Here is a 25,475-nt window from a genome sequence, read left to right as displayed (position 1 = left end):
TGTTTTTAATTTTAAGATAGGAAACCCCCTACGTATGTTTAAAAAATTTATTTTGGTGAAGTATTTACAAAACACGCAGAGCGTGAATCGTGAACCTAGTACACGAAAACATTTTTAATGATTAAAAATTCCATCTTTCAACAACTGACCATATATAATCTAATTATCGTGCGATCTACGAAGGCCCCCGATTTTCCTCGCTCTCTGAAAATGGTTGTTCGTCCTGATCTTCAGGAGGCACTACCTTTTCAAAGATAGTCTCTTCGGCAGGAACCAAACCTTGAATATACCTAGCCTGTTGTTCTATGTCTGGTATTTTATCGTGAATCAATTTTTCAACGTTCACCTTCCTTAATTCTAATTGCAAGCGTCTTTTAAGTGGCCCCTCTATTGCGTCCATAATCTGATACCTGTTAACAGAGTAGACTTTTTCAAGGTGTCCCATAAATCATCGAGGATGTTCGTGAGGCTTGAACCGGAATGGCCCAGTACGACGTTATTATACAGTTAACATTGAAAGCATCGAACCTCAAAAGATTTGGCAGTACATTGACACCGGCTTCGATTAAGTAATCGATGGTACCGGCGCCGTGAACTCTCGTTTGGATATTACCCAACTCGAGATTAAGTTCTTCGAGGACAGGCCTCTTCCGTGTGTCCAACGGTTGACTCAACGTCACTTGAACCCTGAAATATTGTATGGTAAAGGAAACTGTACCGGCCCTCGACAAAACGCCACCGATTACGCTCACTTCCCAGTGGGTCCTTCCTTCGATCTCTTGGGTCCCAACGTCGATTGTCGCGTACACCTTTATAAGGAAATAACGTCTTGATGATATTGTAAACGCCCACGAATCGGTGATATAACGAGCGCGACGATTATGGATAGCGATTTATGACCGATTGGCCACCATGTTTTTGATTTACAATGCGTAAGACGTAATAAATGATGTAACTACGGTAATCGGCTCTTTGGCTTGCATTTGCATTCACAGGTGGATAGGTGTGTTGCAATCGAACAACTCCGCGGTAAACGGTATTCAAGTTATTTGCGACTCGGTTACGATACAGCAACGATCCAATATATGCAAATGTAATTATCCCCGCCACAATTTCTTTTCTTTGGCAGGAAAGATCGTCGACCAACAGCTGTGTAAACAAACTAAATACTTTTACAGTTTTCATTGTATTGCTTACTGTACGATTTTCCATGTTTAACGTAATGTTTCCCATTCGATAGAAACTCGCTAGACCGGTGATCCAGGTATGCGTCGACATCACGGTAAATATGCCGACAGTTTGGCTGTAGTCCTTCACCCTAAACGGGTCATACCCCATTTGGGATACTTGCTTGCGAGCCTCCGCGACTGCCATGTCAAACGGTGATATAGAATTCGGGAAGTATTGCGGCAACTGCGATATCTGTTTGTTGACTTCTCCCCTGAAACATTGAGTTATCAGTAACATATTCCATCTGACGCGACAGCGATGAACGAATTGTTCTTTACCGTACGTTAGTATTAACCTCTTTCAAAATGAAGGGTTTAATACTGTCGAAAATGAAGGTTCCCACGGAATTGATTACCCCTTGGAAAACGGAACCTAGGAAACCCAGATTCTTGAAGTCCATATCTATCTTATCGAACGTCAGGTCCATGTCGATGTCTTGAGCATGCAATTTCCCATCGGTGGCAACCTCGAGGCGCGCGACACCTTGGACAGTCACCCCCGTCAATTCGACGGTGAAGTTACCAGCAGATCGTGACAACCAAGAGGACAACGTATACAATCCGCGAATGTCCAAGGTCTCGATACTCAACGCCACCGATACCTTTGTGAAACATATCAACGCGTAGATGTATGTTAAATATAATTGTTTTTCTTAAATTGGACGCGACACTTGTTTTTACTCCGTGAGCTAATTCTCATGCAAACCAATTTGGCAAAGATTCTTGACTCGATTCAATCAGTCGATGTTTCTATCGTTAGTCAGCAACGCGGAACATACCGCATTACGAATGTATAATTAGCTCATTAGCTTTCGGAACGAGAATCATTCTCAAATGCTTCGGAAGCGAAGCCTCCCGCTTTTTCGATGGAATGGACAGTGCGTACTTATCTTTAAATAGCGAAACCTATAGACTCATCGGGACGATCGAGCCAAAAAAGTTTGGCCGGTCAAGTTCATTTTCTCGGGCATGATTCACGCCAGAGAAAGAGTTAACGCGCAAAGTGGGGGTAGCTGTATAGCGACCTTGGCAGTTTCAAAGGACCTTATTAAAAATCAACGAAATCTATAGAAATTAGAGGACGATTTGAATGATCCTATTCTACCGCGGCTGTAGAAGTACGCGCGCTTTGCAAACGGAGAACCTCACTTGCATCAGAGACAGTTCCGATTCCATGTGCACGATACGAAATTTCGAGAGGCCGTAAACGTTGACCTGCTTGAAAGTCATGGTGTACATGGAGAAAGAGTGCTTCATATCCGGCACTGGCATGGGATCCGGTACCGGCGCTCCTGGCAGCCCCACTGGATCATCTTGCTGATAATGCTTCAAGATTGCGCGAATATGATCCCCGAGTCGTTTTTCACCGAACGCTATTTGCGTCGCCGTATCATTTTTCCCTGGAAAGTGTTCTCACATTAGTATCGAGTCGACAAATCATAAGCACGAGGATCAAGTGCATTTTAATTCAATACCAGCCAGGATAAAATCGTATAAATAATATTCTTGACATACGCGCAAATAATATTGTACCGATTCGGAGGAAATGCAAGATTCTTGGTATTAGCCGACAGATCGGCCTTTGAACTTGACTTTGATTGACGATAAAAGATCGTTCGCTCAACGATCGATTTAGATCCTTGCAAATCCTCCTCGAGCAAGCTCCACTTCTGTGAAACATCGAACCGCTCACCGATAGGCTTCTGGCCATCGCACCGACAAGCGAGGATGCAGCAGAAGACGAGGAACAGTGTCTTCGGAAGTTGCATTTCCGGCTTTGACAGACCACAGAGTCAGGATCGACGAGCGTCTAGATAAACAGCGATCGGTGTGACCCGCAGTTGATGAGGCCACGCATTCGACTGGTAGGCGCGTCGGTGAATTTAGTGGAACGATATCTCGCGGGTCATTGAAGGGGCGAGGGTCAAACGCTTTATCTGGCCTCCCTCCTATCCCCTCGCCCCTCTTATTCATGCGTTATTTCCTCCTTAGCCTTCCCTTAATTCTGTACTGCTTCGCCAGCAATAACACGAACGTTTGCGCGTGGTTCTCGTTAATGAGACAACAGTGTAAATACGCGTAAAGAAATCTCGATCATGAGTCAGAGGTCTCACGCGAATTTACTTTTGACAAAGGAATATATACGTTGAATTCTGAGAAAATGCTAATGTTTGGGAGAGCTGGTGGAGAATGTGCACGGTACATGGCTGAAGGGCATATACGTTTTTCATTATTCTTACAAGTTTTGCAATGTTTTTATCGTGTATTCGTTCCCTTGGAAATACTTTTACAGCATACTTGGCAGCATATTCGGTTACCTGGAGGATACGATAAAGCCTATAAGAAACAATTTTGTTGCAAAAAAGCTTAGTATAAGTAAGCTTCCTGAAATTTTTTAACGTTTATTTATTATTGTAAAAAGTTAAAGGGCTTGTTTTGCTACACATAAATAAAATACATACACACATGGATTGTTCAAATATATATTATTTGTGTCCAGTAGAAATCTAGGTAACTTACTATAAATTTACAAACCATATGATATAACCAGAAGTCCGTTAATATTTACAGCTACATTGCATGCCGTAAGTATTTAATAATCATGTACGTGTTCCTGCAACAAATTCCATGTTAAACAACGAGCATTTACAATCTTCGATAAATGTTAGCGATAGATAATCTTAAAAAGAAAATAACGTATGGACAAGTTTGTCTAAAATCCGAACCAAAGGAAATATTTCTTTATAAACATCAATGATCAAAACATATTTTTTTTATTGGTTGTATACTAACAAACCTTGCACGTTGGCGGGAGAGACCATACTGACGTTGCCGGCAGAATGTGAAACTAGCTGCTAGTGTCTTTCAATCCTCGATCAAAAGGACCAATGAAATATTAGATAAATGCTATCGTCCAATGGCATTTTAGATTAGAATGCATTTCGGTTGGCACTACCGATCAGTGTTGCAACATTCCTGTAAATTTGAACAAATTTAAATACATAGAATTAACGTACTGATTCATTGTTGCATACGGTTGCCAATTTCTTACTTTGTACATTATATTTCTTCGATTCATGGGTATGAATGATATTAATGACAAATCAAATAATCATGAAAGAGGTAAGATCGCTAATGAATGGGAACGCTTCACTTTTATTCCACACCTTGTATTAAGGCACCAAATGTCAAGATGAGCTTTCCGGTAGCTCATGAAGTTCAGTGTCAATGTCATTGAATTATATTTTATTTACGAGAAAATGTTTTCTAGGTACAGATGCTCGTAAATCGGCCGAAGAAATGGACGAGCAACGTCAAAAGACACTCGCTTACGAGTATCTCTGTCATCTAGAAGAAGCCAAGAAGTATGTCAATGAGTCGTACACGTGTGTTTGCTATTTTACTTTTCGTAGATCTTATACTATTTATATTTTTTAGATGGATGGAGGCGTGTCTTAGGGAAACACTTCCTCCTACAACTGAATTGGAAGAGAATTTACGAAATGGAGTATACCTGGCGAAACTTGCTCATTTTATGGCACCGGAAACCTTACCTCTAAATAAAATTTATGACAGCGAACAGAAACGTTATGGGACAGCTGGCTTACAATTTCGTCACACGGACAACATTAATCATTTTTTAAAGTCCCTAAAATCTATGCAACTTCCCCTAGTATGCATCTGTTATATACTAATTTGAGAGTTATTTCCATGCAAGATTGTCCAAAATAACGAGTGAAATTGTTTTTAATAGACCTTTCAGCCAGAGACTACTGACATCTACGATAAAAAAAATATGCCTCGTGTGATATATTGCATTCATGCACTCAGTACTCATTTATTCAAACTTGGGAAAGCCCCACAGATTCAGGACTTGTATGGAAAAGTGAATTTTACTGGTATTTATTTAATTGCATATTATGCAAGGAAAATATATACCAAGGTATTTACAAAGGTTATATTTTTCAGACGAGGAAATTAATGCTGTCAGTAAAGAACTGAAAAAATATGGAATTCAGATGCCTTCCTTTCAAAAAATCGGGGGTTTGCTGGCAAATAGCATGGAGATCGATGCTGCAACGCTTCATGCTGCAGTTATAGCAATTAATCAAGCCATTACAAAAAAAGTGTGTATGTCGTTTATGTGTCTATAAGAATTTTAATAATAATCTATACGATTATTAACCAATTATTACTGTTTAAGGATTACGGGAAAATATTAACTGCACTTCAAAATAAAGTAGTACAATTGAATAATATCGTGCCACTCTATATAAAAGAGTACAGTGACGTTTTAACCGAAGCAAAAGATTCTAAAGCAGAGGTTGCACTTAATAGAGTGAGTTAAAGTTAATAAACAATAAAAGTATATCGTTATCACTATCTTGGATAATCATTAATTGATATAATTTTGGCAGTCTTTGAACGACAGCTATATACCAGACGTATATGACGAACTTTTAACTCAAGCAGAAATTCAGGGACATATCAATTACGTTAATTGTAAGTTGGGGTATATTAGAAAATTTTTTATGATTTTATTTTTTATTTTAATTATTAATATTTCTTTTAGTTCAATGCGCAATGGAAAGCTTAACTCGATCTATTCGTTATAAAAATAATCAATTTATGGATACGTTAAAATCATCTACTTTATGCTTACAAGTATATTTTATACCTCTATATTTATTATTCCGTTATTTGATGATATTATATATAAATATTATTTCCTTATTAGAATGTTCTACATGAAAATGCAGAATTTTATAAAGAACATTTAATGCAACTGCTGGAAAGCCCTGAATGGAACAATACGTATTCAGAAAGCAATCATCACTGGAGACAATTGCTTCAAAACGGAATTAATAAGGCGAACGAAATAGCACTTACAAACCGAACACGTTAGTATTTTGTAACAGAAACTGCAGCACTGAACCACGTTCTAAAATGTTTTTATTGATGCAGGCGACGAAGGTGTCAAATTCTTAAATTTAACGTTGCAAACCGGTATACAGAATGAATTTTATGATGCTCTGAGAGATCCCAGTCTTGGATTATGCGATAAAATTGACGAATTTGCAATGCCGTTATATTACGAAGAAATGAAAGCCGATCGTATGGAATCTCAGGTAACTGGAACGTAAAAGACATAAAATTATTTATTTTTCTCATTATTAATATAAACGATACGTTTAACAGAAACACCTTTCGTACAACGATATAATAGTTAGCGTACGTATACTGTCGTTAATCGCCGAAATCAGCAAGGCAGTAGACACTGGAAATCCGGATTTAGTTTATCAGGCACTGACAAATCCAAATTGCCACGTCTCCGTGAGTATAATTATTTATTCTATGTTGGTGTGGTTATTGTAATGCGAAGTTATTTTTACATAAGTCGTATCTTAGGATTTGGATCATGAGAATAAGGTAAAATATTATAGAGCACTGGCGGCGGTTCGATGTGAAAAGCAAGCGATTGCTGAAGAATGTCCTTTGTTAACATATATCGATATCCAAGAATGTATCGATGTTGTGAATCAGCAGTGTCAAAATAACGACGATGGTATGTTAAATATTTTTTTAGACTCCCACGCATATTGTATCATATGTATATGCATATCTGTTCGTCTCTTTGCAGTGATACAAGTATTGCGCCAGTTAAATTTGGCTGTTGATAATAACGATCGAAATGAAGTTATAACTGCTTTGAGAGACACTTCTTTGAAACTACAAAAGCCTACTTCACCGGAAGATGCATCTCTTTATCTAAAATTATTTAAAAAATGTCTTGCTGAGAAACATTTGGACGGTTCTGAGTTATGGTTGGAAGATGTAGAAGCCATATCGAAAATCGTTGCTGCAGAAGCTGAAACAGTCCAACACGGTATACCGTATTTACGATCATTCTTACGTTTCTTATAAAATTGTCAGTAATTTGGTAAATGCATTTTGTTCCCTTGTAGCGTGCACGTTTTTGGCGCAGGTAAATTTGGGTTTACAGCGGAACGATATGTTATTCACAATCGATTGTCTGCAAACTTTTGGCTTCAAAATACCAGAAAAATATAAGACTGAATGTTTTCAAAGTCTGTGCAACATAAGAACAAAGAAGGTACGATTTCGAAATAAATTATACAGGGTGTTCGGCCACCCCTGGGAAAAATTTTAACCGGAGATTCTGGAGGCCAAAATAAGACAAAAATCAAGAATATCAATTTCTTAACTTCGTTAAATAGTTATTAAAAAATTTCAAATCATTCTGAAAAAATTATTTTTGGTTGTGGGGGTCAATTATAATCATTTTTGGTGAATAGGTATACCCCGGAAATTTAATTCAATAATTAATTTTCAGGGTCAAAATTATAATTGCGCGCTTGTTCAATTTATTACACCTAAAGGTAATGAATCATATTTGGACTTAGAGAAGTTTAATTACACATGGGATTGTCCAAAAAATATATCAGAAACATATTACGTTGATGTGGAAGATATAAAGGTATTCTATAACTAACCCTTTGAGATGCCACATCGATCGCTCGATTTCGAACAGCTCCGTTTGCAAAAGATCAAGTGCCTTAGGATAATTAAACTGATAAGTCGTAAAAAACAAATATGTATAATTTCTTTCAGAAAATAGTAAAAAATACCACGGTAAAAGTACACGAGGAACATAAAATAAACAAACAAATAATCCGATGGCAAGCTTGTATTCGAGGCTATTTATTACGAAAAAGAATTTCCGATAGATTCTCATATTTTTATAGAAATGTAGATAAAATAATTTATATACAGTCATGGTGGCGTGGTATAGTTCAGCGAAAACGATATATGAAGTTACTAGGGGAGAGACGAGAACAAGACACAGAAAGATATCAGAATAAATATTTAAAAGTTAAAGCCAAATTTGCTGATGTATTGGATCGTTATAGGAAACACGTAAACTATATTTATTTATTTTATTCGCGATTAATATGTTATATAGTAAAAACCCCTGGGAAAAATTTTAATGGGAGATTCTAGGAGCCAAAATAAGACGAAAATCAAGAATACCAATTTGTTGATCGACGCTTCGTTAAAAAGTTATTAACGTTTGAAGTTCCGCCTGATTTTCGTCTTATTTTGGCTCCTAGAATCACCCATTAAAATTTTTCCCAGGGCCGAACACCCTGTGTATATACATATATATATATATATATTTTAGGAGGGAAAAATTATGAAAATACAAGCTTTATGGCGTGGACGTGCTGAAAGACGAGCCTTCCATTCTTTGTTGCATTTAGAGAAACCACCTTTCCCCGTTGTTCGGCACTTTTCGGCAATACTAAATTTTAACGCGGAAGATTATGACAGAGACTTGCAGTTACAAGTATGAGCATTTTTAATTTTCATGTTAAAATGTATTATGCAATTTTGATCATTACATTGTCGTTGTAGAACTTGAAGCACGAAGTAGTGCAAAGTATACGGCATAATCAGACTTTGTCGCATCAATTAGATAGTATGGACATAAAAATCGGATTGCTTATTCAGAACAGAATTACATTACAAGTAATGTTTATAAAACTATGACGTTACATTTATATTTGTCTACAGCATCGTATTTAGATAAATTGATGAATTTTTAGGATGTTGTGGCGCATGGGAAAAGTTTAGAAACGCTCGCGAAACAGAAACATTCCAACAGAGAGCAAAAACACATTTTGTCGGATGGTGTCATTTCACATAAAGGGTTAAAATCATTAACGAAGGAAGGGCGAAAAATGTTAGAGGGATATCAGCATTTGTTTTACGCGTTGCAAACTAATCCATCATACTTGTCGAAACTATTGTTTCTTTTGCCTCAAAGTAAAACGAACAAGTTTCTTCAAAATGTGATTTTAACGTTATTCAACTTCGGATCGAATATCAGAGAGGAATATTTATTATTAAAGCTATTCGGAAGCGCGCTACAAGAAGAAATCAGGTATATTTTTCATAACATAAGAATCGTGGTAAAATCAATTGCATGGAAAATTATATTAATTCTAGGTCTAAGTTTCAAAAACCATCCGAAGTTGTAACCGGAAATCCTCTGGTGTTGAAAATGGTAGTAAACTATGCACGACAATTGAATGGTCAAAGGGCTTTGAGGCAAATTGTTGGGCCAATTATCGAGAAAATTTTAGCCGACCGAACATTGAATATAGAAACAAATCCAATTGATATTTACAAGTGTTGGAGAAATCAATTAGAAATGGAGACGGGGGAAACATTGTAAGTAAAAAAAAATGTACGTAGTTGAATGTACGTAGTGTATTTGTTTATAATTATTTTTCATAATAGAGATCTTCCGTACACGGTGACGCAACAACAAGCTTTGAATTACGAGCAAGTACAAAAACGGCTAAATAGAGGCATACAGTTGTTGCAAAGTACTGTTTTAGAATTCTTAAATAAAATCACAGAATCCCGCGATCTAATACCGTACGGAATGTTGTATATGGCAAAGATTTTAAACGATTCCTTAACTGAGAAATTTCCGAATGCTCCAGAGAAAGACATACTGAAAGTGGTTGGCAATTTGATATACTATCATTTTATTAATGCAGCTATCGTAGCCCCGGATGCCTTTGACATAATCACATTACCAATCGACAGATCATTATCGAACGATCAACGACGAAATTTAGCTAGCATTGCAAAAATATTACAGTTCGCCGCTTCTAAAAAAGGGGTAGTTATATTCGTTTCGATTAACGGGTGACATTTAAAAATAAGTAAGAAATAAATACTTGGTGAAAATTCTTTCAGTTCGGCGAGGAAGCGTCGCATTTATTTTGTTTAAATTCGTTCATAATCGAGTGCCACGAAAAGTTCAAACAATTCTTCAGATACTGTTGCCAAATAGAGGATTTGGAGGAACATTTTTCTATTCACGAATATACCGAGGCCACGCTCATTCAGAAGCCTGAGATTTACATTTCGTTACAAGTGAGGCAACTCCCTCTTATAATTCAATAATGAAGGAACGTTCTTACACGCGCGAATTTCAGGAAATTTGTGACACCCACTGTCTCATGTTGGAGTATCAGGATCAAATTGCACCAGATCCAATGGATCCATTGCACGATCTGCTAGACGATCTAGGTCCTGCGCCAACTGTTGCATCTTTGCTTGGAATCTGTAAGAAACGATGTCGTTATTGCAGTACATTTGAATTAATAAAATATAATGTTGAAATTATTTATTAGCTGATCGCACGTGCGAGTCGAATTTAATAAGGTTTGGGAAAACGGAAGTGTGCCTGGTACTTACTAACAAATTTCAAGTACCGGAGGACGAAGACGCTAATTTAAACAAGCTTTTTATAAAGACCAAGGAGTTACTGGTGTCTGTACTTCAATTCTTAAAAGGTCAAACGTTAGTAGAGGCATTGGAAACGTCATGTTCTCCTATCCAAGAAAAATTGTATGATGTAAAATGTACCAGTATATCGCCTACTTTGAACATTATTCACAAAAGGTATCGATATACAGTCTGCAAACGGAAGTTGCTTATTTAACAGAAGTTGAGGAATAAATAAATCGTTGAATTTATTTTTAGCTCATCTTTAAACGATTGTAAGCATCAACTGCGCGCGTATCTCAATAAACTTGAATTAGGAGGATGGGTTAGTCAAACAGACGGATATCAAAATATCATAACAGCGGTGGCCAAAGATCTTTGTAATAAAGGGAAGTATCGAATTATTCGAAACAAAGAGTTGCAGACCTTACATTTAACCAAACAGAGATTAGAAGAAAAATCCAAGTATTACCAAGAACAGGTGGAATTTTATAACGAATATATACAAAGATGTTTGGAGAATTTACACACGGGGAGAGGGTACGTACACGATTGTTCTTAATTTAACGATTTGTGCTTGTAATTGATTGAAATCGTTTGCAGATCTTTACAAGCGTTCAAGGTGACTCAAAAGAATAATCACGGCAAACTAAGATCGAAAATGACGTTAAAATATTCAGCCGCGAAATTACAGGAAAAAGGAGTGCTCTTAGAAGTTGATGGGCTTCCGCAGTCGCAGTTTAAGAACGTTATCTTCGAGATAAGTCCGACGGAACATAGCGGCCTTTTTAGCGTACGTTGTAAATTTATGGGAGTAGAAATGGAGAAAGTCGATATCGATATACAAAAGCTGCTCGAGTTACAATTTGAAGGCTCACCGATTATGGACATGTTCGGTAAGGCAAAGGTTAACGTGAATTTGTTATTATATTTATTGAATCGAAAGTTTTACGGTAAAACTTGAAGAGGAGAAACGTAAATATATTATTAGTGGGTATGACAGTTATGCGCGCTTGTGCAATGTTCTATTGTAATTATGGTTGCCTTAGACAATGGTACGGGTCTCGATGTGTTTCGGAGCTCGTAAGACATCTAAAATCCGATTTCTGACATCATTTGCAGTTGCCACACGATAATTTTATAATGACGATTCATTTGTGTAAATAATTGTACTTATAAGAATCAACGTTTTTAGTATAATAATCCTCCGTATGTATTTATGTAATATTGTGATCGAGTATTATAGCACAACAGTGCAAAAAGAGATATGTATATGAATTTTACCAAACTGCCAAAGTTATAAAATTATGCAAATTGTGGAACTGGCCTACGATGATTTTTTAATTTTATAGCGTATCGCTAATATTGTTTCAAAGCAACGTTTAACGATAATGCACAAAGATATCATATAAACCAAACAATTTTAACACTCGGACGGCGGAGCGTCGGGCGACTACGCAGACGGCGGCGCAGGGTCCGTTCGGACCCTAACGTAACCTCACATAATATTATACATATATATAATCGATAATTTTTAATGATTTTTATTGTCCCTTAGAATTTCATTGGATTCTTCAATATAACATTCGTCACTTCGGTGATCTTCTGATTCTAGGTTAGATCAGATGAAATTTCAGCGCTACTATTACCTTCACTATCTATCAGCTCGTGAAGAACTTCTTTATTTTCTGACGATTGTTCTTTCTTTTTAGACAGCGTAATATTAGGGAATAATTGCAAAGCGTTATACAATCTGAATTTGAACAGGACCCAGAATACGGTTTAACCTTCGAAGGTCCCACAGAATGTTCTAGAATCCAGAGAAAGCGCCCTCTGAAACACGAGGCAGGGCGTGGCCAAAGTGTGGGCCGTATGGGCCCGGGCGCCGCCGTTCGAGTGGTAAATACGATTAGTAATTTCAGAAGAGACTTATATTTTTTCTAATTTTTATAAAAATAAGTAAACTAACGGTAGTAAATGTCAACCTATTACTGAGAGAATATGCTTCTTCCCAATTCGTTTCCATAACTAAACTTAACGTCGGCTATATACCATTTGTTTTCCATCGTATTCTTTTATTAAGAGATGTGTCGAATAGTGGTATGTAATATAATATCGCATTAAAATCTAAACATTTTTATGTTGCGTTGTCAAAACAAAATAAGGCATATTCTTACAGATACCTAAATGAGAACAGTAGGCTGTCTATTATTGTTTATACGTCATGTAATGCTATACATATAATTTATATAATCATTTAAATATCAGACAACCTAGTGTTCTTGTGCATTTTACAAAATCTAAAATCGAATCGCTTGAAAACAAATCCGAAATTTCCATCGTTTGCTTAGTTTGATACAATAAATTCTATTTTATAAAATATACTACATAAAGGCCTGTTTAGTGGATACTGGCGAATAAGCCTGCACATTTTAAAGAAAAGAATATATCAAAATAAAAGCAGATAATCGTATATACAATTAAGAAGAACTTTGTATAAAAGCTGCTTACATATTGTGTGAAATCTTCAATGTCATATTTCGCTCGCTGTTAGATCGTATATTTTATTAATAATTAAATACCGATTAAAAAATTATCTAAAACAAAACAAAACATTAGCATCTTGATCAATTGATTGCAGCATAAATATTTTTTATTTTTTGTTTTACAGAACATTTAATGATAATTAAACTTTTCATAGAGTCATGTTAAATGCTGTGCGTGTAAGAAATTTGATATCTGTAGAACAAAAGTTTATTTTATATATACGATATAAACACTACATACATAGATAAACAGCCCGCATTTATCACACGCGCATTGTATTATAAATATTACTTTTTTTTTTTTTTTTTTTACATATTCGTGTTCTTGAAGTCTTGTTTTTTTTTTACTCAACTTTATTATACAAATCTGCCTTTACATAATTTACGTGACAGATGCTAACATCCAGGTACTGTGTCACGAGGTATCTTGAAAGACATTTTTATAACTTATGGAGCGTAAAATGTCAGTAATATAAAAGTTTTCCTTTTTTTTACTCGATTTTTTCCTCTTTTTAATCGAATCAAATATTCAATACTCCTAGTATAATTGATTATGTGCAAGCAATATAGTTCATAAAGCCTCCACGAAGCAGGCCATAAAGTGCATTTCATGTGTTATTAACTGTGTAGTACATATATCACTGTAGTATTAACTTTTATAATAAATAGCACAATAACATTAATCTTCCTCATTCTTCTTCCCACCTCCTGGTTCTTTACTAAATATGTGCACACAATGAGACATAACATTCGATATAACGCATTGAGTAAGTGTTATCGTTTGTTCAAGATATTGACAAAGTTTCTAATTTTTGTCTGCGCGTCCATTTGCGCTAATGTTTCTTCCATCATGTTGCGCAATTTCGATAAATCTGGCATTTTATCGCAGGATTCAATATTTAATAGTTCCGTGAAGAATTTCTCCCAAACAGGTCTCTTTATGTACCTAAATTTTGTTATCAATAATTTTTTAATAAACTATACGTTTCTTCGTAACTTGAAAAATTTCACTTATTAATTTGTTTTAAATACCTTGGTAACTTTGTGGTAATAAACCAGCGACCGCCAACATTCGAGACTCTCATGTAATTACCAAACAGCAAACAATGGCTCGTCGCGGCTAAACAATATAAATCGGTCTGGTACGTCCACGGTCGACCAGTTTGCATTTCGATACACGTAAAATCTTCTGTCTTTATGACCTGAGTAAACGTTGTCTTTTCCGGCAAAAGACTCATATCTATGCTACATCCGAAATCTATTAACTGTATCGTTGGCCTTACATCTTCCGTAGGTCTGTAAGTTATGAAGTTTACGAATAAAAGCTAGGTTGATTTAATCTAATAATACCATTAAAACAAAAGTATCGAATACGTACAAACGCATCAATAGAAAATTGTCCGGTTTTATGTCTCCGTGTATTATTTGGCATTTATGTAAGTACTCCACAATTTGCAACATTTCGATCGTGAAGAATATAGCTAACTGCTCCACCAATGGTTTACCCGTAGCAATCTTTATCTGATTCGTTACTGCTAATAATGTTCCAAATTTGGAATACTCTGACACTAGTACACTGCTATTATTCGCAACATATACCATCGAGACATCCATAAATCCGCGCAACTGAAAGCGGAGGAGATGTCAGCACATCGGAAATTATAAAATAGTTTAACGCCATGCTGACTGATGTAATATGTACGTTACCACGTGTGGATTAGTTAAACGAGCTTTTATTTCCCTAGTGATATAAAATTCCCAAACCCAAGCAGGCTTCTGAGTTTTCAGGGCAACTGTTTGACTCGTTTCCAAACTCGTTGCTTTGAATACTGTACCATACATTCCCTTTCCAAGGCACTTATCCAAATCGTACGTTTCATTACCTGGATATATTAGACACAATTACAATGCGAAACAATACGTACCTTTATTAAACTCTCCCTGTATCAAAGTACACTAACCAAGCGTAACCACAGTAGAAGGCACAAGCTTATTTAAATTAGTATCTAGTCTCACATATCCTTCTGCATGATGCGGCTGGGGGAATTTAATTTTCTTTAAAAGACCAGCGATTAAATTTTTGTCAAAAGGATTTATATCCCCTGAAGGGAACTGAAAACTTTCTTCCTCTGCTTGTTCCATCGGTTCGTGGTGCTCCTCGCACTCCATTGAATCAACTTTTTCCTGTTCCTCTATTTCGTTAAGTTTAAAATTAATCGATTTCCGTAGATCGCAGTTCTTCTTAATTTCCGAAGTAATTTGATCCACGTTACGTTGTACCGTACGTGGACTTTGAGCGTGCACAGCTTGAATCTGAGCTTGAAGGTTTTGCTCGTAAAGTTGATTCACGTGCAGCGTGCCATCGCTAGTTTCTTCGCTTTCACCTTATCAAACAGAAGAAACCCTTTCATACATGTAAGATACTACAATAAATAAAAGTATCATCAAGCACATTAAATTAAATTACATTGACTGTGTTCTTTTATAGGAATCAAATCTTCTTTGGTTAACGTGAAAGCCAATGGAGCGGTTCTTATGTGAGTGCTACTGCCGGAACTGCTCGAAATATATTCTCTAGTTGATTCCAGTATGACGCTCAACTTTTCCTCGCCTTCAACAAGCGGCGCCTCGGCGTTGCTGCAAAATTAAATCGTTAAAACAATATAAAACTTTTTATATCGTTCGAACTATTATTTACATACTGCGGGGGCGGAGTGCATTGGTTCGAATACTGTGGAGTTTCTTCCCGTGCTTTGTAAGATTGTCTAAAATGAGTGGTCATAGGCGTAGAGCTAGTCAATTGCTGCGTATTAAACGCATCGGTGAAGCACGTATCATTGTTGCCCGATAATGGCGTAATACCAAGACTTTCGTCGATATATAAATTGTTTTCGTCGGCTGATTTTGATGTCATATTCTCTTCCATCGATCCGTTGTAATCAACAACAATAGCATTTTCTTTATCTTCTGCACCTTCAAGATACTTGATGTCTCTGCGATTCATACCCGGGGACTTTATATACGGTAACTCGGGTGGCATTCTGTACGGTTTGTTAGTTTCGATATCGGGCTCGGTAAATGTTGGATAATGAAGCTGTTTTGCAGGCTCCACGTTTTGCTGTAACAACGTGGACTCCAACTGTGCGGGATATTGTTGATAAGCAATATCATTCGGTGTTATACTGCTGTAAACAGTATGCTGCAAATGTTGCATGTGTTGATGTGCCTGATGTGGCGGTTGATGATGGAGGTGTTGATTGGGCGAAGATTGATGTTGTTGCGGATGAGTTTGGTGATGCTGAATCTGACTGTGAGATTGCAGATGCGACGGATGAGTGAGAGACTGATGATGCGACATCACGTGAGGCGATTGATGCGTTTGTATTAGCTGTTGATGATGCTGCGAGTGATGCGGTCGAGAATGGGACTGTTCCACTTGCTGCTCGTGATGTTGCATTTCGTATTGGTACGTGCTATGTAATCCAGGAGTACCGTAAGAACTGGGATGCTCTTGATTGGGATAACTTTGATGGGTGGAATAGTTTTGATGATTTTCCTGGTCGTTATACGGCTGCACATTATATCCTGAATGGTGTTTACTACTTGACATTGCATGTTGAGTCATCGAACTATCCATATGTATGTCAAAACACATTTTCAAAATTTTCGAATCGGGAATTCTAGGCGTCATGGAGCTACGAAAATTAGAAGTGGTGTGTACTGCTTCGGGTGAACGCCACATATCTTGCACGACCGACATCGCCTCTTTTGTATTAACGGTAAGACTTTGTCCGAGTAAATGCTCCTCAGGATCAGCAGTCAACGATGACGTGTGATGTTGGTGCATAAAACTAGAGACTTGTAACTTTTGTTGCAAATTCAGTTCTGCTTCCATTCTTTGTACTTCGAGTCTTTGCGCCTCGAGTCTTTGCGCTTCGAGTCTTTGCGCTTCGAGTCTCTCTGCTTCGAGCCTTTGAGTTTCGATTCTTTCGGCTTCTAATCTCTCTAATTCTCGTTGTTCTGCCTCGCGCCTTTGGCTCTCCAGAACTAAATTTTCAGCTTCGTATTGCTGTCTCTGAAGTTTCTCTTGCTCGATCTGAAGTCTTTGTCTATCTAATTCAAATTGTTCAACTTCTCTTTGTTGTTGCTGTACTTTTCTATGCCTCTCGGTTAGCTCCTCTTGATGCTTGTACTCTTGTCGCTGCCTCAGCAGTTCTTGCAGAGACATACTATGCCTCTGAGGTTCCGTTTCGAAGTTTTTATGTTGAATTTGTTGCTCGGTCTCTCTTATGTCTTGCGTTTTCTCTAAAACTTGCGGTCTGTAATTTAAGAGATTATAGTTATAACCTAATGCTTTCATTCTATCGACGGTCGTTTTAAAAAATGAATGTTACCTTTGCAAATACCGTTGGGCCCTTATTTCTTCCATGCTTAAATCCATATTGTTAGCATACACTAAATCTTTCGGGTAATGCGGTCTTAATATAATACTTGGTATTGGAACGTCGGGAACAAACACAGGCACTGTTGAACACCCGGGATAATTACTGCCATCAAAAAAAAATGTATGATTTGGGAATAATCTTACTTTGCCTGTGTTAAAGTCATCTGGCTGATCCTCGTGAACTACGATTTAAACAAACAAAATTACTTGTACACGTAAACATATGTAAAACCTTTATTCCGCCCAATATTTTACCTTTGAAAGCCGGCTTTGTAACGGATGTCATTAACGGACATCGTTTACTTCCGCTGCCATTCCATGGACCGGGTTTAATAGTATTCTCTTTATGTATCGTATCTTCTATTGGAACATGATCTAGTATACTCGAACTTTTCATTTCGCAAGGAAGATCTTCCTGTTAAAACATTCCAATGTACATGTTTTCTCTATTGATCGTCGAAAACTAGTTTTGTACCTGATATATCTGTATCCTGGGATTCAATGCGGCGTTATGAATCGCCGTCGAAACTTGCAGAACAGTACCGGGAAAATATTCACGTACTCGATGCCCGGTACGTACGCTGCTAACTTTCTTGCCAGCTTTTATCGCTTTTAAAGAACTAAAAGCTTGACGTTGCTCAAGAAGCGACCTTTCGGTACGATCCTCCAAATGTCCTAACGTTTTACGCGCAATCGCAAGTTGAAAGTTCCTTAAAATAAGAGAAACAATTTGAACAAATTCACGGGACAGATTCGTTTAATGCGTTAACGTTTAACGTTTATACTTATGGGCATAGTCCAGTTCTTCTAGGGGTTCTGCTTTGCAAGCCAAGCCCATTAAATAAACTTTATCTGCGCGTTTGTAGTCTTCTATCTGTTCTAATTCAAAAGCCCATGCTCTGTACGTATCTGCCACCATAGTCCCAATTCCATTGTTGTATAAAAGTTGATACAGCTCTAATGGGTTCTTTTGCATACTTATCTGTGCAGAAAATTTTCATTGAGCAGAGCACATAATAAAGCTTTGTCTTTCTACGTGAAATAAGTTTTTAAAATTCCCTACATAATTAATCCAGAGACGTATGTATCTACGGTCTTGATGATATTTGACTTCCTTTTCAAATATAGCCAAGCATTGCTGCAAAACTTTAGCAATATGGGACTCGTGCCCACTCTTTGGGCAACTTTGCTCCATCCAAAGTATATATTCGTACCAATTTTCTAAAGGATCGTCACCTTCGTAATTTTTTATTGCAGCTTCATACATTCTAGAATAGAAAATAAAGAATACATCGTTTCATCACTCGTTTAAACATAATAAAACCAATATTAATTTCCGTTTTACGCACTGCCTTTCTTGTAAAAGTAATTGCTGAACATCTGTGTCCTCTTGTGCTCTTAATGCTGTTCCCAATTGTGCAGCATTTCGTCCATAACGCAACGGCTGTATATTTTCTTTCGAGCGAGCTATGGCTGTTGCAGGGTCCATTTTTTTTAAACTCTATATATTCTTAGACAAACTATTTTATATTCTAAAATAAAGAAAGACAAAATGCGAAATAATTATCGAGACCATTGTCCTGTCAACTTTCTATGCTCTCCAGTGTCTTCAACACTATTTCGATGAAAACAAGAGTAGGGCAAAACGTCGTAAGCGTGATCAAAAATGTTTACGAGAAAATCGAGAGAATTTTGTAAATTGGCGGATAAATGACTGACAGAAAAGTGGGAAACAATCGTAGAAAACGAAGAAATTATATTGCTCGATCAATCTTTAAACGGAAAATTGTTTATTCGTGTCTCGTACGCGTATGGAAAAAAGCCGCATTAATTATGGGACAGCCCTACACTCCAAGATGTATTTGGTCAAACATAATGCAAACAATCTTACAAAATTACTAAACAGTGGAGCGAAGCGTAAGTTGTTTTCTCACGAAACGCTTACCTCTCACACGTATCAAAACTTTGCATAATATTCTTTGAATAGCGGCGGACCTTCAAATTGGAGCAAATCTATTCTTGATAACTCCAATAAGGACGCTATCAGTCTAGGTTACGTTAGTCTTCCATTTAACGGCTACAGACCACCAACGGTTTTTCACTGTCTTCTGCTATGCTGTGCCTCAAGTGATGCAAGAGTTACGTTTCGCTGACCACGAATTTTAATTCGATCAGCTACGCGAGACAATCGAGGACCAATGCAACGATAACTTCACAGCGCTTAATGCAGTTTTCACGCAGATTTCTATTGAAAATTACCAATGGCACAGCTGTTGCAGACCTTGCATGACCCCCCGGAAGATCGAAATTCGAACCCTTGGCCTCGACTACTTCGCCTGGAACAGTCCTTTGCGGAACTGCTCTAGAAAGTATATAAAGCATTTGCTCTAACTGTCTCTGTTGCTAATGTTGCTATAATATACAATGCTGTACTATGGTGGTACATCGCATTAAGCTACGCTCGCAACTTATGGCAAAATCAACGTGTCGAAGCCAGAAATTCAGCACCGGGTGCACTACTCACACATGCCAGATCACGCGTACGTGAGCTCGTGAAGTTTCGGAAAGTCGACAAAGGCAAACTGACACATGCCCTCTTTCTCGATTATTCCGAAGCTGCCCGAAGTAATTTCGGACCGCCTCGTGGGAGTCGAGAGAGAAAGGCTCACATTTGCATTGGAATAGTTCGTTTTATCCACGCTAGATGGATTTCTCGACAAACTTGGGCGTTTTAGCACCAGAGGGTTTGAGGTCGGAAAATAAGCGCCATCTATCGTTGAAAATAGCGAACTATTCCACGACAAACTTGGGCGTTTTAGCACCAGGGGGTTTGAGGTCCGAAAATAAGTGCCATCTATCGTTGAAAATAACGAACTATTCTTTGCAAACTTGGGCGGCTCTCTCGACCCCCATAAGGCGGTTCGAAATTACTTACGGTAGGTTCGGAGAATCGAGAAAGAGAGAAAATCTGGCATCTCTGGTCGAAGCACGTATTGCATATGTGAATACGTAGCTTTATTTGCACAAACTGCTATAAACGCAATAGATTGAGAATTTGTTCAAAATGTAATACGTTCCATGATAGGCATTATACGTATTTACTAAGTAATCATTTGATCGATCGATCGACAATATACAATATAATAAAATACTTTAAAAAGCTTGCCAAGCTGTAACACTGTTTTATGGTGTCATTACTATCAGCTACTCTGCTACTCAGCTGTATTCCCTCCCTTCAATTACAAGATTTAATAGTCACGTTTAAAAGTACAGACACAATATGAATTCTTTATTATTTTATACGAACATTTTACGAGGACTAACGAGAATGTTAATGAATTATAATTACAAATACATACTCTTTTATACGTTCTTACATTATGTACTTGTTAAACTGAAAGTACTGGTTACCAATACTTTTAACTGGACAATTTTACCAGACAACGTTTTCAAGAATTTAGTAAAACAATTCTATAATGAGGAGGACTATTATGTCGACTGTAGTTCTTGTTTATTGGCAAATGTGCAATGTTTTAAAGTATCTATACCTACCTGGTTCTATGTATGTTCCCCAGTATCTTTAAGAAAGTATAAACTATTAGTTATACCTTTAAATGATACTGATACAAACGAAGTATTTGTATCTGAAATTCTTAGACATAACATAGAAAATGCATTGCAGTGCACTGTTGATACTTGTTTTTTATGTAAGTATGACAGATTCTTTACAATGGAACTGTTCTAGCAATCAAATAATATTTATCGTTTGTTTAATTTCAGTGCCAATAAAACATAATGATGTTAACTTTGCCATAGAAGCTAAAATCTCTATGGTATCGAATCCATATGAAAATGCAAATGATGTTGTAATTGGTCTGTTGGAAAATTATTTTTACAAGCCAAGATTTTTAAGGAAAAACGATTTATTTGGTATCAATGTGAAAGAGAACATATCAGATCAGGTGTATTTACATAGCAACTCTTTAATGTCTGTGATATATTTTAAAGTTAACGCTATTAAAGGTATAAATAAAAATTGTACAATCAGCGATAGTTGTTACATTTTACATGGAGAGACAACACTTATTCAGGAATCAAATGTACATAGTTATCTACCTCGAAAACATTCTTATTGTGATACAAATGGAAAGATGTTAACAGAACCATGTCCACCAAGTTTTGCAGAACCTTTGAAACATTTAGAATACTGCATCTTGCCATTCATAAAATGTGGTAAAAATTAATGCTTAAATATACAGGGTGTTCTGCCACCCCTGGGAAAAATTTTAATGAATTATTTGATATTTTCATTAGCATCAAAAAATTTAGGCACGTTTACGAATTTTTTTCTCGAAAGTGGCTAGGATTTCGGGGGTATGTCTAATGACCAAAAATGATTATAATTGACCCCCTAAAACGAAAGTAATTTTTCCAGAACGATTTGAAATTTTTTAATTTTCTCGAAAAATTTCACACCTTTTCGAATTTTTTTCTCGAAAGTGGGTAGGATTTCGGGGGTATGACTAATGACCAAAAATGATTATAATTGACCCCCTTAACTAAAAATAATTTTTTCAAAACGATTTGAAAGTTTTTAATTTTCTCGAAAAATTTCACACCTTTTCGGATTTTTTTCTCGAAAGTGGGTAGGATTTCGGGGGTATGTCTAATGACCAAAAATTATTATAATTGACCCCCTTAACTAAAAATAATTTTTCCAAAACGATTTGAAAGGTTTTAATTTTCTCGAAAAATTTCACACCGTTTTGAATATTTTTCTCAAAAGTGGGTAGGATTTCGAGGGTACGTCTATCCACCAAAAATGCTTGTAATTGACCCCTGTAACTAAATATAATTTTTTCAGTATAATTTGAAATTTTTTAATTTCGTCCATTAAAATTTTTCCCGGGGGTGGCCGAACACCCGGTGTAATTGTGTTTAGTCTATATGATGGGTTTAGTACTAAGCATTTTATATTTCTTATAGATATTCAATTACCCATAAAGCCAATATTTCTTGTTAAGGGCTTGAAGGGTTCAAATAAATGCGACTTGATTCAAACTGTATCTGAAAAGATAGGTTTGAATTTTCTTTGTACAGACTTTGCAGAAGTTCAAGCTTTAACATCAGTACAAACAGAAGCTAAGCTTCGTATTGTGTTACATAATGCCAAACAATCTGCACCATGTATACTTTGCTTAAACAATATAGAGGTATCTTTATCGCACGTTTTTATTAAGTTTTGTTTTTCCAACTTCGAATAATTTAAGACAATGTTCGTAGATATTTGGGAAAAATTCAGATGGCCAAAAGGACGAAAGAATTATATCGACATTTTCGACCGAAATATCTACACTGTACGACAAACGTTTAAAATATCCAATTATCATTGTAGCTACTACAAACGAGTCTGATATATCGCCAGAATTAAACAGAATGTTTATTGAAACAATTCACGTGGAGCATCTAGATCACGATAAAAGAACAGCCTTAATTTCGTGGCTGCTTGCAAAAAGAAATTTGCACCAGGATGTAAATTTATCAAAAATATCTGGTATGTGTTCGGATTTTAGATTTTCGGACCTCAAGGCTTTGATACATCACGCTATAAAATTCCAATGCAAACGTTGCGATAAAGATTTTAACTCGTTAACGTTATTGCAAGAAGATTTCGATAAAGCTTATGGTAAAATCACAGTATCTTGGAAAAGAAAATCGTTACTAACATTGTCTCCGTTTTAATAATTCTATTTGTATTTATAGAATACATGCAATCTATATATACGGACTGTAAGGGTGTACCGCGTGTACCAAAAGTTTATTGGGAAGACATAGGTGGTTTGGCAGATTTGAAACACGAAATTATGCGTCGAATTCAGTTGCCTTTGTTGAATAGTCTAGGATTCGGTCAGTCTGGACTGCTCTTGTACGGGCCACCTGGAACTGGAAAGACCCTTCTCGCTAAAGCTGTTGCGACAGAGTATCAACTCCACTTCTTATCCATCAAAGGCCCTGAAATATTAAACATGTATGTTGGTCAAAGCGAGAAGAACGTCAGGCAAGGTAAAGTCCTAAGACACATGGATGATGGAGTATACATTAACGCTTTAATGGCCGCACGTATCACGCGAAGACCGTTGCCCGTCACCACTGATATCGTAGACCAAAGTGAGATACACGAGGATGCTAGGAATTATAAATGTACCCTCAACAAACGTAATAAGTTGAATGTATGATCAAATGGTGATTGATACAGTAGACAGTGGCCAACGTCTGCTAGCTGGCGAAGTCACGTATACGCGACAGCGGCCGTCAAAGTGTTAAGACACGTATCTTTAAACATGAAAATAAATACTGCATTATCTTTGCAGTGTTCGAGCGAGCGAGAGCCTCTGCTCCGTGTATAATATTCTTCGATGAGCTGGACTCGTTGGCTCCGAATCGTGGACGCAGCGGCGACAGCGGAGGCGTGATGGATCGCGTGGTATCACAGCTGCTCGCCGAAATGGATGGTCTTGATTGCTCCAGCAATATCTTTATCATAGGCGCTACGAATAGGCCGGACCTCATCGATCGTGCTCTTCTCAGGCCCGGTCGTTTCGACAAACTATTGTACGTGGGCATTCATTCCGATCGCGATTCGCAACTTAGAGTACTAGAGGCGTTGACACGTAAATTCCAATTGCACGAGAACGGGGAGGAATTATCGAAATTGATACAAGAGTTGCCAGATCATACGACCGGCGCTGATCTATACTCCGTCTGTTCCAACGCGTGGTTGAACGCTGCTCGTAGAGTTTTGAGCAAACACGATCAAACTACTATATCTGATCAATTGAAATCGAATAACTCTATCACCGTGGGATTGGAGGACTTCTCGAAAGCCGCCCGCGAGTTAATTCCCTCGGTCAGCGAGGAAGAAGCTGAAAGGTACAGAAAAATGCAGACAGAATTGTCGTCGATATCGTAGTTGTTTTAAACATTTCGTGCTAACTGGTCAACGCTATTTCTATAAAGATATTAAGTCAAACGTCTTTTGATCTTACAAACGACGTATTGATTTATTTCGGGAAATATGTAAAACAATTTTTACAACGAATAGTTAAATCATGGAGGGTATTTACGTTCTACCCTAGATATTGCACCAAAATGGTTACTCTTATACGCTAGTGTGCGATAAAGAACGATAGCAGTGCCGGAACGTATTCTCGAGGGCATGGTCTTTAAACGATTCCATCGTATCTACCAACGATACATGACAATATACATCGATCTGAAATATACAATGTAGAAAAATAGGACAGCTGAATTCACTGAGTATACCTATGCCAGACACCAAATTCATTAACAAAGGTTTAAGGGTTCCGTTAGTGGGTACGATATTGCAATTAGATAATTACTTCCATGCAAATTCATAGCCGTTAAAATAAATAAATGTTTATTCCCTCCGATAGTGATCATTCTGTAAGTTCAAACAACAAATTGTACTTACAGTTTTCATATCTTACAATCGCAACCCTGTGACTCGTGCTTTGATTCTACAGTGGAGGAGCAAAACTGAATTTTGGTACACTTAATATTTCGTCCATTGCTTCAATACATTTAGGTATACTTAATACTACAGTTTCGCAAATTTCTGGTGCAATAGTATCACATCAATATAACTTATTTAATCATTATCTAAAGCTATAAAGAACAATATCATTTTCTAGTTAAAATTGAGTTTATCAACGGAAGTAATTGCTACAAATGTTAAATTTGTTTTGAAGAGCCAGAAGATTGTATATGCAAATATTGAATAAAAAATTATTTTTGTTAAATGTCCGCGTGTTCAGTTTTGTTCCTTACTGTATAAACCGGGAGTTTTCAACCCGATCGATGACGAAATTCGTGATTGTTATCTATTTATCTACGTCTATTGTATTTCGA

General features: G+C 36.9%; 5 protein-coding genes across 6 annotated transcripts; 2 read left to right on the top strand and 3 right to left on the bottom strand.

Annotated features, from left to right (window-relative positions):
* Nucleotides 1-33: 33 nt before the first annotated feature.
* LOC143349187 (uncharacterized) lies at nt 34-1,664 on the bottom strand. The gene is made up of 4 exons (XM_076780242.1): nt 1,526-1,664; nt 1,198-1,441; nt 529-809; nt 34-410 (listed from the first exon to the last, which is right to left on the bottom strand). The coding sequence occupies exons 2-4, from the start codon at nt 1,372-1,374 to the stop codon at nt 176-178; spliced, it is 693 nt and encodes a 230-aa protein (XP_076636357.1). The 5' UTR covers nt 1,375-1,441; nt 1,526-1,664; the 3' UTR covers nt 34-175.
* On the bottom strand, nt 1,505-2,998 carry LOC143348770 (uncharacterized). Its single transcript, XM_076779366.1, has 3 exons — nt 2,923-2,998; nt 2,379-2,629; nt 1,505-1,831 (listed from the first exon to the last, which is right to left on the bottom strand). Exons 1-3 carry the CDS (start codon nt 2,996-2,998, stop codon nt 1,505-1,507), a joined length of 654 nt encoding a protein of 217 aa, XP_076635481.1.
* Nucleotides 2,923-19,977, bottom strand: LOC143349177 (uncharacterized). Its single transcript, XM_076780222.1, has 19 exons — nt 19,492-19,977; nt 18,896-19,078; nt 18,610-18,814; nt 18,332-18,528; nt 18,022-18,256; nt 17,802-17,961; nt 17,497-17,728; nt 15,805-17,421; nt 15,570-15,739; nt 15,064-15,486; nt 14,810-14,985; nt 14,481-14,728; nt 14,135-14,398; nt 12,206-14,048; nt 10,250-10,392; nt 6,120-7,098; nt 4,282-4,577; nt 3,750-4,205; nt 2,923-3,547 (listed from the first exon to the last, which is right to left on the bottom strand). Exons 2-14 carry the CDS (start codon nt 19,033-19,035, stop codon nt 13,877-13,879), a joined length of 4,239 nt encoding a protein of 1,412 aa, XP_076636337.1. The 5' UTR covers nt 19,036-19,078; nt 19,492-19,977; the 3' UTR covers nt 2,923-3,547; nt 3,750-4,205; nt 4,282-4,577; nt 6,120-7,098; nt 10,250-10,392; nt 12,206-13,876.
* LOC143349176 (ras GTPase-activating-like protein IQGAP1) lies at nt 4,295-12,207 on the top strand. The gene is made up of 26 exons (XM_076780221.1): nt 4,295-4,352; nt 4,501-4,594; nt 4,668-4,902; nt 4,984-5,128; nt 5,199-5,356; nt 5,434-5,568; nt 5,648-5,732; nt 5,803-5,894; nt 5,968-6,130; nt 6,195-6,358; nt 6,429-6,563; nt 6,639-6,795; nt 6,871-7,116; nt 7,196-7,344; nt 7,585-7,728; nt 7,863-8,168; nt 8,434-8,598; nt 8,667-8,780; nt 8,858-9,195; nt 9,261-9,485; nt 9,555-9,945; nt 10,023-10,202; nt 10,265-10,394; nt 10,463-10,733; nt 10,815-11,096; nt 11,160-12,207. Exons 1-26 carry the CDS (start codon nt 4,307-4,309, stop codon nt 11,518-11,520), a joined length of 4,911 nt encoding a protein of 1,636 aa, XP_076636336.1. The 5' UTR covers nt 4,295-4,306; the 3' UTR covers nt 11,521-12,207.
* A 515-nt stretch (nt 19,978-20,492) lies between the features above and the next one.
* Pex6 (peroxisomal biogenesis factor 6) lies at nt 20,493-24,516 on the top strand. 2 transcript variants are annotated; one of them, XM_076780216.1, is made up of 6 exons: nt 20,493-21,253; nt 21,327-21,779; nt 22,533-22,759; nt 22,830-23,232; nt 23,310-23,609; nt 23,918-24,516. In XM_076780216.1, the coding sequence occupies exons 1-6, from the start codon at nt 20,827-20,829 to the stop codon at nt 24,514-24,516; spliced, it is 2,409 nt and encodes an 802-aa protein (XP_076636331.1). In that variant the 5' UTR covers nt 20,493-20,826. The 2 variants fall into 2 exon arrangements, with proteins under 2 accessions (XP_076636331.1, XP_076636332.1); XM_076780217.1 differs by having other exon boundaries at nt 21,054-21,108.
* The last annotated feature ends 959 nt before the right edge of the window (nt 24,517-25,475 follow it).

The sequence above is a fragment of the Colletes latitarsis genome, chromosome 12 (genome assembly GCF_051014445.1).
Source record: "Colletes latitarsis isolate SP2378_abdomen chromosome 12, iyColLati1, whole genome shotgun sequence".
Lineage (NCBI taxonomy): Eukaryota > Metazoa > Arthropoda > Insecta > Hymenoptera > Colletidae > Colletes > Colletes latitarsis.
Note: the sequence above shows the minus strand (reverse complement) of the source record. Positions and strands in the feature narration are given on the sequence as shown.

Excerpts from the sequence above, each read along its gene's own strand:
- LOC143349176 (XM_076780221.1), top strand. The coding sequence starts at position 4,307 with ATGGGTATGAATGATATTAATGACAAATCAAATAATCATGAAAGAG. Across the intron at positions 7,345-7,584 it reads GCAACATAAGAACAAAGAAG|GGTCAAAATTATAATTGCGC; the intron begins GTACGATTTCGA and ends ATTAATTTTCAG. Across the intron at positions 9,486-9,554 it reads ATGGAGACGGGGGAAACATT|AGATCTTCCGTACACGGTGA; the intron begins GTAAGTAAAAAA and ends TTTTCATAATAG.
- LOC143349187 (XM_076780242.1), bottom strand. The coding sequence starts at position 1,374 with ATGGCAGTCGCGGAGGCTCGCAAGCAAGTATCCCAAATGGGGTATGAC. Across the intron at positions 810-1,197 it reads TAAACATGGAAAATCGTACA|GTGTACGCGACAATCGACGT; the intron begins GTAAGCAATACA and ends TTCCTTATAAAG. Across the intron at positions 411-528 it reads GTACTGCCAAATCTTTTGAG|GTATCAGATTATGGACGCAA; the intron begins GTTCGATGCTTT and ends CTCTGTTAACAG.
- LOC143348770 (XM_076779366.1), bottom strand. The coding sequence starts at position 2,998 with ATGCAACTTCCGAAGACACTGTTCCTCGTCTTCTGCTGCATCCTCGCT. Across the intron at positions 2,630-2,922 it reads CGATGGCCAGAAGCCTATCG|GGAAAAATGATACGGCGACG; the intron begins GTGAGCGGTTCG and ends AACACTTTCCAG. Across the intron at positions 1,832-2,378 it reads CGGAACTGTCTCTGATGCAA|GTATCGGTGGCGTTGAGTAT; the intron begins GTGAGGTTCTCC and ends TGTTTCACAAAG.
- LOC143349177 (XM_076780222.1), bottom strand. The coding sequence starts at position 19,035 with ATGGACCCTGCAACAGCCATAGCTCGCTCGAAAGAAAATATACAGCCG. Across the intron at positions 14,729-14,809 it reads GTTTAACTAATCCACACGTG|TTGCGCGGATTTATGGATGT; the intron begins GTAACGTACATA and ends CTCCGCTTTCAG. Across the intron at positions 14,049-14,134 it reads ATTACCACAAAGTTACCAAG|GTACATAAAGAGACCTGTTT; the intron begins GTATTTAAAACA and ends AACAAAATTTAG.
- Pex6 (XM_076780216.1), top strand. The coding sequence starts at position 20,827 with ATGAATTCTTTATTATTTTATACGAACATTTTACGAGGACTAACGAGA. Across the intron at positions 22,760-22,829 it reads TTTGCTTAAACAATATAGAG|ATATTTGGGAAAAATTCAGA; the intron begins GTATCTTTATCG and ends CAATGTTCGTAG. Across the intron at positions 23,610-23,917 it reads CGAGAAGAACGTCAGGCAAG|TGTTCGAGCGAGCGAGAGCC; the intron begins GTAAAGTCCTAA and ends TTATCTTTGCAG.